General features: G+C 33.7%; 1 protein-coding gene across 1 annotated transcript; it reads right to left on the bottom strand.

The window, feature by feature from the left end:
* Positions 1–7,811: 7,811 nt before the first annotated feature.
* LOC120210653 (translation initiation factor eIF-2B subunit delta-like) lies at positions 7,812–11,893 on the bottom strand. The gene is made up of 7 exons (XM_039209353.1): positions 11,320–11,893; positions 11,117–11,236; positions 10,039–10,394; positions 8,730–9,474; positions 8,453–8,555; positions 8,300–8,354; positions 7,812–8,080 (listed from the first exon to the last, which is right to left on the bottom strand). The coding sequence occupies exons 1-7, from the start codon at positions 11,798–11,800 to the stop codon at positions 8,018–8,020; spliced, it is 1,923 nt and encodes a 640-aa protein (XP_039065284.1). The 5' UTR covers positions 11,801–11,893; the 3' UTR covers positions 7,812–8,017.
* Between the last annotated feature and the right edge of the window lie 888 nt (positions 11,894–12,781).

Genomic DNA, 12,781 nt, shown 5'->3' with positions numbered 1-12,781 from the left:
ATTATGGAATGCAATTAATTGAAGAAAAAAAACATAATTAATATTTTAAAATTTAGTAAAAATAATACACTATGTGTTAAGATAAAAATAAGTTATACAAATAAAATATTTTTTAATATTTATTGTTTATACATTAATCTTTGTATTATATATGGAATATTGTATACAATATACTCTTAGGACTTACATATTAGATACAATATGAAAATATAACATGTTTAATGAAAGAAAAGTAATATTTATTCGCACAAACCAAATTATTTCAGTGGTTAAAGGAATAGTTATTATTCCTATAGATCTCGGGTTTGAGCACTAGGTATTGCAGCAGCGGTGATTGAACGTTCATTGTCAAATGATTGAGATTATTTAGAAAATTTACTACTTTGCAACCACATTAGCTTAATAAAATATAATATTCACTCAGAATCAATTGAACGGACTTACTGGTAAAACATTTCCTTTAAGGACCCAAGTTCAAATAGTTGTGTACACATGTAACACCTCAAATTTCAGGCTACTAATTTCGGGTTAACCCGAGAGGTATGTGGACCTCAGGGAGTTCGTAATTAAAATCATTGGGTCAAGTGTAGGTTTGATCGGGTTTGGATCGAGCCCAATTGTTTATAAAAAATTATCTTGAATAGTAGGAAGATAATGAGAGACCAATAGTGTGATTCTACTCTTGTTGAAAAGATGAGTCTTTTTATCTCTTCGTCTTCTTCTTTTTATTTCATTATTCTCCATCTTTCCCTTCTCACATGTCCTCTCCAAGTGTCATAGCTAAATGTGAGTTATTTGTGCCCTTTTATACTTATTCTAAGCTTCAATTTCGTTCTTAATCCCTCTGGCACTTCGTTTTAATGATTCAAAGTCATAGGTTCTTTGTTTGCAAGAAAAGGCGGGGGTTTGTCATCCAAGTCTTAGATAAGAGTGATAGCTAACTAAAGGAGTTTCATTACGGGATTAGTTGACTAAGGTAGTGTATTCCTAATACTTTTTGCGTTGTAAATTTTCTAAATGTGATGCCTTGTTAGGAATTTGGGTATTTGAGCATATTTGGGGGTTTGCTTGATTCTTACTTTAGATGATATTTTTGGTGTAAGGCTTGTGTTTTTATAGTGCTAAATGACCCTAAATAACTCCCATAAACCTTGGAAGTTGATTTTGAGACCAAACTAAAGTGTTTGAAATGATTCTTGAGTGTTTCCCAATCTTATTTCTAGGTTTTATGGGTTAGATTATTGATATTGGATGAACAATATCGATGTTGGATGAATTGGTATGATTTTTGGCATTTTATTGGTATCGATATTACAACCCTGGTATCGATACCGAGGGTAACAATATGGATATCAGTAGTAATTTTTGAAATTCGATAGCCATCTTTGGTACCGATACTCAAAAGAGTATCGATACTGCATGTATGGTATCAATACTACTCATATTAGATGGTTATATTCGACTTCGTTAAGATCCGTGGAAGTTAAGGATGACCCGTAATGGTGGGACTTTGTCCGTGAGGGACTTAAATGACAAATTGTGTCTAAAAACACTCTTAAGAGTAGCTTACAACCAAAATAACCACATTAGACAAAATACTTACAAGTATCTTCAATCAAACACGTATTGAGTAATCGTGAACAAATAATCGTTTCGAAAAATGTGCCAGCAAGTGAGATGATGAACTGTGTAACTAGCGTGATAGAGGAAATCGAGTATTATGTGAACATCTATACTTGATAATGTGTAAATTTCCCTACCATTGGGAAGTGTGATGAGAACGGCTAGGGAGTCGTTGTCAATGAACTGTCCCCGAATATGATTGCCTTAAGTGTATAAAACCGTAAAATATTATTAAACTCTTGCATAATGTTATAGGAGAAAGAACGAACAAAATAGTATTAAGTGAGGAAGCGATACTTGTGTTTTAATTGATAATAATGACAAGATAACCACGTGATAATAATGATATATGTGTGATAACCATAAGAACTTTACGAGGTAAGATTCCATAAGGCTTACACCTTTGTTTGCCACTCGGGAAACGATGGGGACACTTGAGCTACTTGAGTGTGTGTGACGATAATCCAATTGTTTGAGAAATATCTGAATATATCCAAGTCAGTGTGAGAGCACTTCAGAGGTTATTTGGACGTTGTATTGATGCTATGTGACCCAGACACGTTTTGAGTACTCGAGAGGAGTAGACTAGCTTGGCAATGTGGCAATGCTATGTGACATGAACTCGCCTAGGGTACTTGTGAAATGTTGATGCTATGTGACCCAACTCTTACTAAATGTACCTTTCGTAAGCAAATAGTGATGTGAGTTCTGTGATGCTAACGTGACCATAAACTACACCATAATGCTTACTTGTTATGTGATTGTAGTTGATGTTTTTGTGATACCGGGTACTATCATTATGTGTTGCAAAATGATGCATTGTACAATGATACTGAAGTTAGAGACCTAGTATATGTTTAATCATGGTGGACCCTTAGTATAAACTAAGGGAAACGTGATACTTACACTAAAGAGGTAGAATTGTTGAACCTTAAGTAGGTAGCTCAAAATCCACTTACATTATAAATTTTTTAAATTGAGATTATATACATGTATATATATCCTCATTTTTTACTATTAATCTATTAAAATTTTATTTTTAATAGTAGATAGTAATTATAAGATAATATATATTTGATATATTTTTTTAATTATTGATAACAAGACACTTATGGATATAATTGTTTAGACCCAAAACTTTTTTAGAATAATAATATTGTCTTTTAATCATTAAAATTATTTGATAAATTTTTCTTGAATCAAATTTTAAACACATGATATATATTTTGGATTCAGATTACAATAAAAACTAGGCCTTATTTAATTTGATTAAGAAATGAACAAATTTTTATGTTCCATCTAATTATGGAATGTAGTTAATTGAAGAAAAAAAAGTATAATTAATATTTTAAATTTAGTAAAAATAATACACTATGTGTTAAATAAAAATAAGTTATACAAATAAAATAATTTTTAATATTTATTGTTTATACATTAATCTTTGTATTATATATAGAATATTGTATACAATATACTCTTAGGACTTACATATTAGATACCATATGAAAATATAACATGTTTAATGAAAGAAAAATAATATTTATTCGCACAAACCAAATTATTTCAGTGGTTAAAGGAATGATTATTATTCCTATAGATCTCGGGTTTGAGCACTACCTATTGCAGCAGCGGTGATTGAACGTTCATTATCAAATGATTGAGATTATTTAAAAAATATACTACTTTGCAACCACATTAGCTTAATAAAATATAATATTCACTCAGAATCAATTGAATGGTCTTACTGGTAAAACATTTCCTTTAGGGACCTAAGTTCAAATAGTTGTGTACACATGAAACACCTCAAATTTCAGGCTACTAATTTCGGGTTAACCCGAGAGGTATGTGAACCTCATGGAGTTCGTAATTAAAGTCTTTGGGTCAAGTGTAGGTTTGATCGGGTTTAGATCAAGCCCAATTGTTTATAAAAAAATATCTTTGAATAGTAGGAAGATAATGAGAGACCAATAATGTGATTCTACTATTGTTGAAAAGATGAGTCTTTTTATCTCTTCGTCTTCTTCTCTTTATTTCATTATTCTCCATCTTTCCCTTCCCACCATTCCTCTCCGAGTGTCATAGCTAAAGGTGAGTCATTTGAGCCCTTTTATACTTATTCTAAGTTTCAATTTCGTTCTTAATCCCTCCAATAGTTCGTTTTAATGATTCAAACAGGGGTTTGTTCATTTACACTCCTAACACTACAATAAGTAGCTCTTTCTTTTATATATCATATTAAAATACAAAAATTTGGTATTTTTATCACTCAATCTTACCATCATTCATAAATTTGCCTCACTTTTACAATGGAACAAAAGTATAAAAAGAAAACTTCTCGTCCGGAAATAAGCAAAATATTTAGAAACGAAAAACTACTCGAATAAATGGGTAAATTATGTATTTAGAACTTAAACTATCAATTTTATTCTACTTGGTATCTAAACTATCAGTTTTGTTCTACTTAATACCTAAACATTTAATTTTTTAAAATCATATCTAACGTTTAATTTTGTTTTATTTTATTTTAGTATATCGATGTTAAAACTTAACGCATTTAGTAACTAAACTATCAGTTTTAGTTCGTTTTAATAACTAAACTTTCAATTTTTTTTAAAACTTAATATTAAATTTTGAACGGATACTAAAACAAAACAAAAATTAAATTTTAGGTATGATTTTAAAAAATAAAAATTTATGTGTTAAAATATACCAAAACTGATAATTTAGATACTAAATACATAATTTACCCTCCATAAATTCACTATTTAATTACGCAATAATTTTCGTACCATATTCCTTAGATGATTGTATTTCTCATCTATTATCCTTTTTCTCCGTTGGTCAACCGCACTGGACTCCGCCGTTCGCGTAACGGTACGGCCATAACAACAGCGCCACGGCAACAGCTCCGAAGCTGCAAGCCGACAAGAATCCGGCGATGGTAACTAACAGCACGGCGCCGATAGGGAACCACACGGGGCTAGAAACCAAAATCAACGGCATGAAATAGATGAACCCGAGAATGACGGAAGTGGCGGCGAGGCCGGTGAGAATGATGAGATGGAAGCCAAAATGAAGAGGGTGATGAAACCGATAAGCTGACCGGAGTACGCTGCAAGGGCCTTGACTCTATGTAAAATTACCCTAAATATAGGATGCCATTGTTTTTATTTTATTTTTTGGATAAATTATGTATTTAATATTTAAACTATCAGTTTTAATTTGTTTAGTATATAAACTTTTAATTTTTTTTTTAAAATTATACCTAGAGTTTAGTTTTTGTTTCATTTTAGTACCACGTCGTTAAAAATTAGTTTTTGTTTTATTTAAGTATCCCGTTCAAAATTTAATATTAAGTTTTGGAAAAATTAAAAGTTTAGGTACTAAAACAAACCAAAATTGATAGTATATTACTAAATGCGTTAAATTTTTAATGGCGAGATATTAAAATGAAATGAAAACTAAACATTGAGTGTAATTTTTTTAAAAAAATTGAAAGTTTAAGTACTAAAACAGACCAAAACTGATGTTTAAATACAAAAATTCGTAGTTTATCCTTCTTCTTTTTTTATATATAGAAGTTAATAGTTTTATTAAAAATGGAAATATACAAATTACAGTGGAGGCTTGCAATAATAATCATAAATGAAGCATATAATCAAGACATTTTTCTAATATCATTGACACAAAATTAGCAATTTAATATCACATAAGGACCATACAAGAAAAGATTAAAAAACCTAACCAAAACTCGAACAAGCAAATAGATCTGATTGTATCGGCAAACGAACCACAAAAGGGAATCAAGTTATTGAAAGACCACAGACAAAACCGCAAATCATAGTCGAACAAAGTGAAAAAAAAAACTAACTACAAACGCAAATCAAGCATTCAAATCCAATCAGAGAGCCCAAGTAGAGAAGATAAATATGATAGCAAATAAGTATCATCTTGATCAGTCGTGATAATGTCAAATCAACCCTTAAAAATATAATTGAAAAACAACGACCGGAAACGTGCTAAAAGACAAAGAAAAACATGCGATAAAAATAGATAAAAACGTGTCATAAAGACAAATTTATTAAAAATTAAAAACAATAGAAAAAATATGCAATGTAAAATACTAAAAAGACAATAAAATATATCGAAGATCGACAACTAACATCAAGGTCGATGTCATCGTCGATCAACAAAATTAAAAAGAAGTATGAACAGCACACAACAAATAAGAGAAACTAGAAAAATTAAGGGAAAATAATATAAGAATATTAGTTATTTTATTCTATCTTTATTAACTCAAATAAAATCTGAACCCTCGTTATGGTGGTTCAAAAGATGATACTTAACCTTACTATATATTATAAGTTTAGTCACTTTTATGTTAGCTAACTACTTTTGATCACCAACTTCGAAAAAATTACATTCTAACCACTTACATTTTTAACTTATTATATTTTAATCACTAATCTATCAACTCTTGTTTTGATGACATTGGCACATGAAATATAGTTAACTTCTAATTTAAATTCAGAATCTTAGATAAAATATTAATTTAATGGATAAATTACATAATTCCTCACTGAACTATATTCTTTCTCCTATTATACTTATCGTACTTTCAATTTTTTTAATTTACTCACCGAACTTTAGAATTGTTCATGCATTGATCATTTTGAATTATTTTATTATTATTTAATATAAAATAGAAACATAAGGGGTCAGATTCTACCATCGATCGTCATAGATGATGGCGGTTTGGTCTCGACTTTCATGGGTCAATTAATCTCGATCACTGATTCCGAATCTAATTGTTATTTAACTAAAAAATATCCTAAAACCCGTGAATCTCGACAGAAATATTTCTGCTTCCTCACTTTCAATCTCTAATACGTGAACTTCGGAACAAGTTCCAACAAAATGAAGTTTGGATTCAGACTCAAGGTGTTTAGGCGAAACAACGCATGAAATTTAAGACTGAATGAGCACCATCTAATACAGTCGACGATAGCCGACAATAGCATCCGACCACCTTCTATTTTCATTTTATATTTTCAACTATTTTAATTAAATAATTAAAAAATATCATGTCATACAAAAATAATAATAAAATAATTTAGAATTATCAAAATAAGAACAATTCGAAAATTTAGTGAGAAAATATAAAAAATTAAAAGAACGGTAAATAAAATATGAAAGAGATTGAACTTAGAGAGTATAGTACATGTCTTCTTTCTAAAAAATACTAGTCCTTTCCTCTTTCCTACTGTCACGGCTCATTGTGGCCACCACTAGCAATTACTCCGGCATCCTAAAGCTATCATAGCAAAGCTTTCCTCTCCCTTCCGATTAGTTTTCCCTTTACACCAACTATTAAACCGTCATCACCTGCCTATCACAGCCAAAACAAACACCCCTCGGGGGGGGGGGGGGGGCTAACATAGACCGGACTAGTGAGTGGCCCATTCGTGCCGAACTCGGGTGAAAAGCCTATTAGTTTTCCCTTTATACCACTATTAAACCGTCGTCGCCTGCCTGTCACGGCCGAAACAAACTGTGTTGGGGGGCTAACATAGATCGGACTAGTGAGTGGCCCATTCGTGCCGAACTCGGGTGAAAAGCTGATTAGTTTTCCCTTTATACCACTATTAAACCGTCGTCACCTGCCTGTCACGGCCGAAACAAACTGTGTTGGGGGACTTAACATAGACCGGACTAGTGAGTGGCCTATTCGTGCCGAACTCAGGTGAAAAGGCCAAAAAAGATACCACTGAACTTTCCAACCTCCTCAAGGAAAACTCGTAATTTGAAGCATTGGTGATGCCAAAGATTAGCCGCCGTCACCATAACATCAGGGTAACTTCTTTTAGCCTTAAAACCCATCATCCAATCGGTCAAAATCACAACAAGAGCCTAAATGAAATCCAATGTCACCAATTTCATCAATAATAATGTTGTAATCACCATGCCTCTTGAACAAATCAATACTAACGAGAGGGCGAAAATCATTTCTTAATATATTAAGAGTTATCGACTCAAGGACCAAAATATAACTTATCCAAAATCAGTGATCAAAACTAGATAAAACTGAAACAAAAGTGACAGCTTGTAGATATCAAACTCGCAATCAGCCATGCATATACAGTGGATGTTTTTCTTTTTATGAAACGCAGAAATTAGTATAATAGGTGAAAGCTCTTTCTATTTATTAAGACAAGACTTTTGAGATTCGAGTTAATTCGACAATGGCAAAAATTATGATTTTGATGTACAGAATGATCTAGTTACCACGGGATTACAATAACATATATCATGGTACCGTCTTCGCCAAAATGGATTCCTTTCTGACTCTACGTGAAGAGCTTTCATTTTGCATAAAATTTAACAAGTACCAACTCTATATCAGCAAATACTCCTTCCGATACTCACGCACGATCACAGGCACACTCGTGGGAGGGATCTGAGCCACGAACAATATAATGAATCAAAATATGCTTATGCAACTAACCTCAAGCAAGCTTGAGCATCTAAGCCAATTAATCCTACCAAGAAAGAAGGGTAAATTGTAAACAAAGAATAAACAATGAACGCAGGGAAAATGCAGAGGAATTGGGTATTCCTTGGATTTCAAGGGACAAATACACCTTAATATGAAGGAAAATATTTTGATACTACTTACCATGCCATAATCTGTGACAATCACCGAGATGTAATCAGAAGGAGTGGCATCGTATCTGTTGTCATTGGCACCAAGGTAAGAGATTCAGTCATTTAGAAGTCAACATCAAATCAAATAGTTACTTTCTTTGGAAGAAGAGATCTAAAAGCTTACTTTAAATTAAGAAGTTGAAGGCTTTCCTTCTGTTTATCAGTCAAGTTATCCAGATAATTTAGGTCCACTCTTCCTGCGACCTTTGATATGGCATCTGGATCACCTGCAAGGTACTCCAAAAGGAAGGCTTAAGTTTTCTACTACTAAAGAGAATGTGATATACCTAGAAGAAAAAGGAGATCGAAAGTACGATCCAACCTTCCCTTTTTGGAAAATAAAATTATCCTTTCTTTTTGGAAAAGGGACAGAGTTTTGACTTGTATAAACACCAACATACCTAGCTCATTAAAGCAGATTGAATCAAGCTGCACCCTTTCATGAAATTTATATGCTTCACAGCATACCAAAACTGGAACACCGAATGCATGAGCAACCATAGCAACAGATGCAGTTCCAACCCTTGAGTATACAGTCCCATTAGAAAATATTGAGGAAGCCCCAAGAAAAACTTGGGTGACTTCATGCATGACATAAGAAATAGCATTTAATTGAGTATAAGTACAACTCAGGCCCTTTGCCACCAGCCTTCGTAGCAGCTTTTGGCCTTCAAGCATCGGACGCGAGTCTACCACCACAACGAGAAACCGTTTCCCAAGCTCATGGGCATACAAAAGAATCATTTCAACAACACATGATGATCCATATGTCAGAAGAACATCACCGTCTCTGATCTTTGTAGCAGCATGCCTAACTATTACCTTATCAGCAAGAACTATCTTCTCATTTATGAAACGATCAATGTCAGAACAAAGGGTTGCTTTTGCTTCTGATTCAGAGAGAGTTAGTGGTAACCTGGCAATACGACTCTTCAGAAACCTAATTGCATTTCCCATGCTCATAGAAAGTGGGCGGCATTCAATCAGAAAAGAAACAAAACCACCAATTTTGGAAGTTAAATCTCTGTTGAGGGTTTTTTCTGGTGGTGTGTAATAGTCTCTGATAGCTTCCCGGAATGCCTGAAGCATTGCGATACAACGAGCATTTCCTCCTGACAAATCTCCAGTCAAATACTGCAATCCAACCTGAAAATTTCATGCAACATAAGATTTGTAAGGAAGTCATTTCTCTGTTATTAACTCAAAAAATAGGAAAAATATGTTATATAACTTTCCAAATAAATAGAAACCAGAGGAATTCATGCACCATGCAATAATTACATGTTCCATCATTCTGATTACACTTCCCACAATATATCCTCACACCAACTGGTACACCAAAATTTACAGAATTTGAAATAACAGAACCTTTAAAACTTCGAGAAAGAAAAAAAAGAAACAAAGGAGTTCATGAAGCTGACAAATAAAGGGTTGATGTACTATTCCCGATGGTAAGTTTGCCTTTTTGAGGTTATCATTCTCCTGGATATTTAGTATGCATCACTTTTTTAAAGAAAGGGGAATCATCTACCCCACCACCCCTCTTTTATTTTCATTTTTTTCAACTGACTTGACATACAAAATTATAAAATTCACAGCTAAATTGCAGAAACAACTATCATAAGGGACTTCCAATTACTTCCCTTTAGACAATTGGTCAGATAGGAAGAAGCCGAATAAGCTCAACTGTTAACTAAGAGTTAAGAGTACCTTGTACACAGCAGGATGCATTTCATGAAGTTCAAAAAATTTTGATTCCAAATAAGGAAGCTGAGATCCATTTTTGTGTGGCGGCAGATGGCGAAAGAGTTCAACTCTATTCCTAGCTTCAGGTTGATTCAATACAGATCGCCTTTTAGCCTTACCCACACGACTAACATCATCAAATTGCATTCGTGGAGGAGGAAGATCTTTCTTCCTCTCTTTCTCTACTGGTCGATCAACTCCTATTCTTTCAGAAGCGGCAACTGAAGATGCAACTGGAGGACCATCTTTCTTTTGTTGTGGCTGCTTCATGGGTTTAGAAGAAGCTGCTCCTCCAGGTGTACTAGATTTATTTGCCTCAGCTATAAAATCAAAATTAAAAGCTTTCAGTGCCAAGGGCAAAGCAAACAAATTATATGCCAATAGAAAACCGAGTGCAATTGGTCAGAACAAATTTAAAGATGAAAGGAATGTAGCAAAACTCATGTTTCATCAAAATCAGAAAAGACACTGCCTATGTTAACAAACCTGAACAAATGCTAAGGAAACACTAACTGAGCTGCTTGCTAATTATTCAAACTTCGCTCATTAGATTAGAAAACAAATAAAGTTTGACTTTGATGATGAACTCGCTTCGTAATATCTATTTCTCTTTCAATGAGATTAGGAACCTCTTACTTTAAGGCAAGGGGGAAAGTTTGCAACTGGTTAGAACATGTAGCAGAGAAAATTGTCTATAATAATCATATATAACAATAATAAGGCATTTTATTTTAAGACATAATTACAGTTAGATAAATAAGTAGAGTATTTATTAATTGTATGAGCATTATAGCTTGCATGTTTCTTTGAGTCACATGTTATTTCCTATTTATTTGTACTGCACCCTTTAGATCTATTTTCAAATACCCTATCCTCTCTCTAATGTTTCCCACATCCACCATCGCTTTCTCAAATGTTACCAATAAATGTTAAAATTAACCTACATTGGGATGAAAGGGACAATCAGATAAACTAGATATTTTGTTCAATTTACTTCAAAGTTACCCATAGGCATGAAAACGAAGAAAATACTGTTTTGAACCTTTAGAAGAAGCTTTAACAGCCCGTTGAGATTCCTGCAAGGCACGCCTCTCAGCCTTCGTTGTTTTCGCTTTTAGGGGTTTTGAATTTGATGCCTGCTCCTTTTGCGCTTCGCTTTTTTCTGCAATGAAACTTTGTTTTAGGAAACCCCGTTTATTCCAAACACTTTGAAACTTATTGGATTTAAAAGAAAAATTATATTACCAGGCAGTGGATTCTTGGCTTCAAGTGCAGCAACACTACCCGGCTGCTTCACTGGAGACAAATTGAAACCCCCGCTGGGCAAACTTGACGAGAACTTCGCTGAATTACTCCTCCGATACCAGTCCGTCCCCTCCGAGAACTCTTCATCTCCAATTCGACTACGAGTCGGTGACTCCAACCACAACACAGACTCCGAGGGGTTGTAGCTTCCGACAATAGCATGGTCTCCAGCGTTTCCATGTCTGGGAACGGGGAGAGCGGCGGTACGTCCGCCAAGGTTGTCGGAGAGGTGACGCGCCGGCGGAATCATGACAGGAGAGAGGGAGTTGCTGGCGGGAGAACCAGAGAGTGGCGGCGAATCGGAAGTCGGAGGGCCTGATTGGGAGCGTGTAGGAACAGGGTGCTGCGCCGGCGTGTTGGGGGTGAAGAAGCCGACTTGGCGGACTCTGGGGACGGCACGTGAGACACGACGCGTGTCCATGGAAACTTGCTGTTCGGTCGAAGAAGCTATTATTTTGTATAAAAGAAAACAAGTTAGGGTTCGGATATCATGCAGATTAGGGTGAGGAGGAAGACATCGACATCGTTTGAGGGAAAAAACGATTTATTTATTTAACGTTTTAAAAAAACTTTTAATATTCGCTACAGTGTTAGAGAACATTTTTTTAACATTAATGGAGAATAAGTTTTTACTCTAGCTCTATGAATTAAGTCGCTTCTGTAGTAAATGAATCGTTATTAATTTTTAAGGTTCGGATTTTAACATAATAGATGTTAAGAATGTGAACGTTCATTATCGTGAAGTTATAAACATATATTGTGTTATATTTATCTTAATTTAATAAAATAAATTTTACTCTAGTCACTTGTTTATGTTTTTTCTTGTTTAGGGTTTCTTTGGATACATTGTTTTCACCTTTGATGTTTTACTTGGTAGGTCTTAAATCTTATCCGATTTAAAAAATATGTATCATCTACTTAAATCTAATATGATTCAAAATTATGTATCTTCAATCCGACCTGATCCATAAAATATACATCTTATATTCGATTCCGACCTGAGTCAAATTTTTAGAGTATAAATTCAATTCGATTCGACTCGATCTAGTATAAAATAAGAAATTAATTAAATAATAATATTTTTTTAAATAAACTACATTATTATCTTCGGGTTGGATTGAGTCGAAGTTTTTTCACCCTCCACCCAATTCCCCCTCATTCTCTTAAAAAATTTGACCCAATCCAACCAATTTTTTTTTATAAATATGATCCAATCAAATCAGGTCAAGTTGAACGCGATCAATTTTAGGTTAAACTGTGATCTCTACCATTACAGAGTTGGTGTGTATTAGATTGTTGCTATCTTTTACTGTACATTTGTTTTTCAAGCACGGCTTAAAAAATTATATTTTGTTCTTTGAGGCTTTAAATTATTTTTTTGCAAAATACGTAAATTATATTC

The sequence above is a fragment of the Hibiscus syriacus genome, unplaced genomic scaffold, assembly GCF_006381635.1.
Source record: "Hibiscus syriacus cultivar Baekdansim isolate YM2019G1 unplaced genomic scaffold, ASM638163v2 tig00109926_pilon, whole genome shotgun sequence".
NCBI lineage: Eukaryota > Viridiplantae > Streptophyta > Magnoliopsida > Malvales > Malvaceae > Hibiscus > Hibiscus syriacus.
Note: the sequence above shows the minus strand (reverse complement) of the source record. Positions and strands in the feature narration are given on the sequence as shown.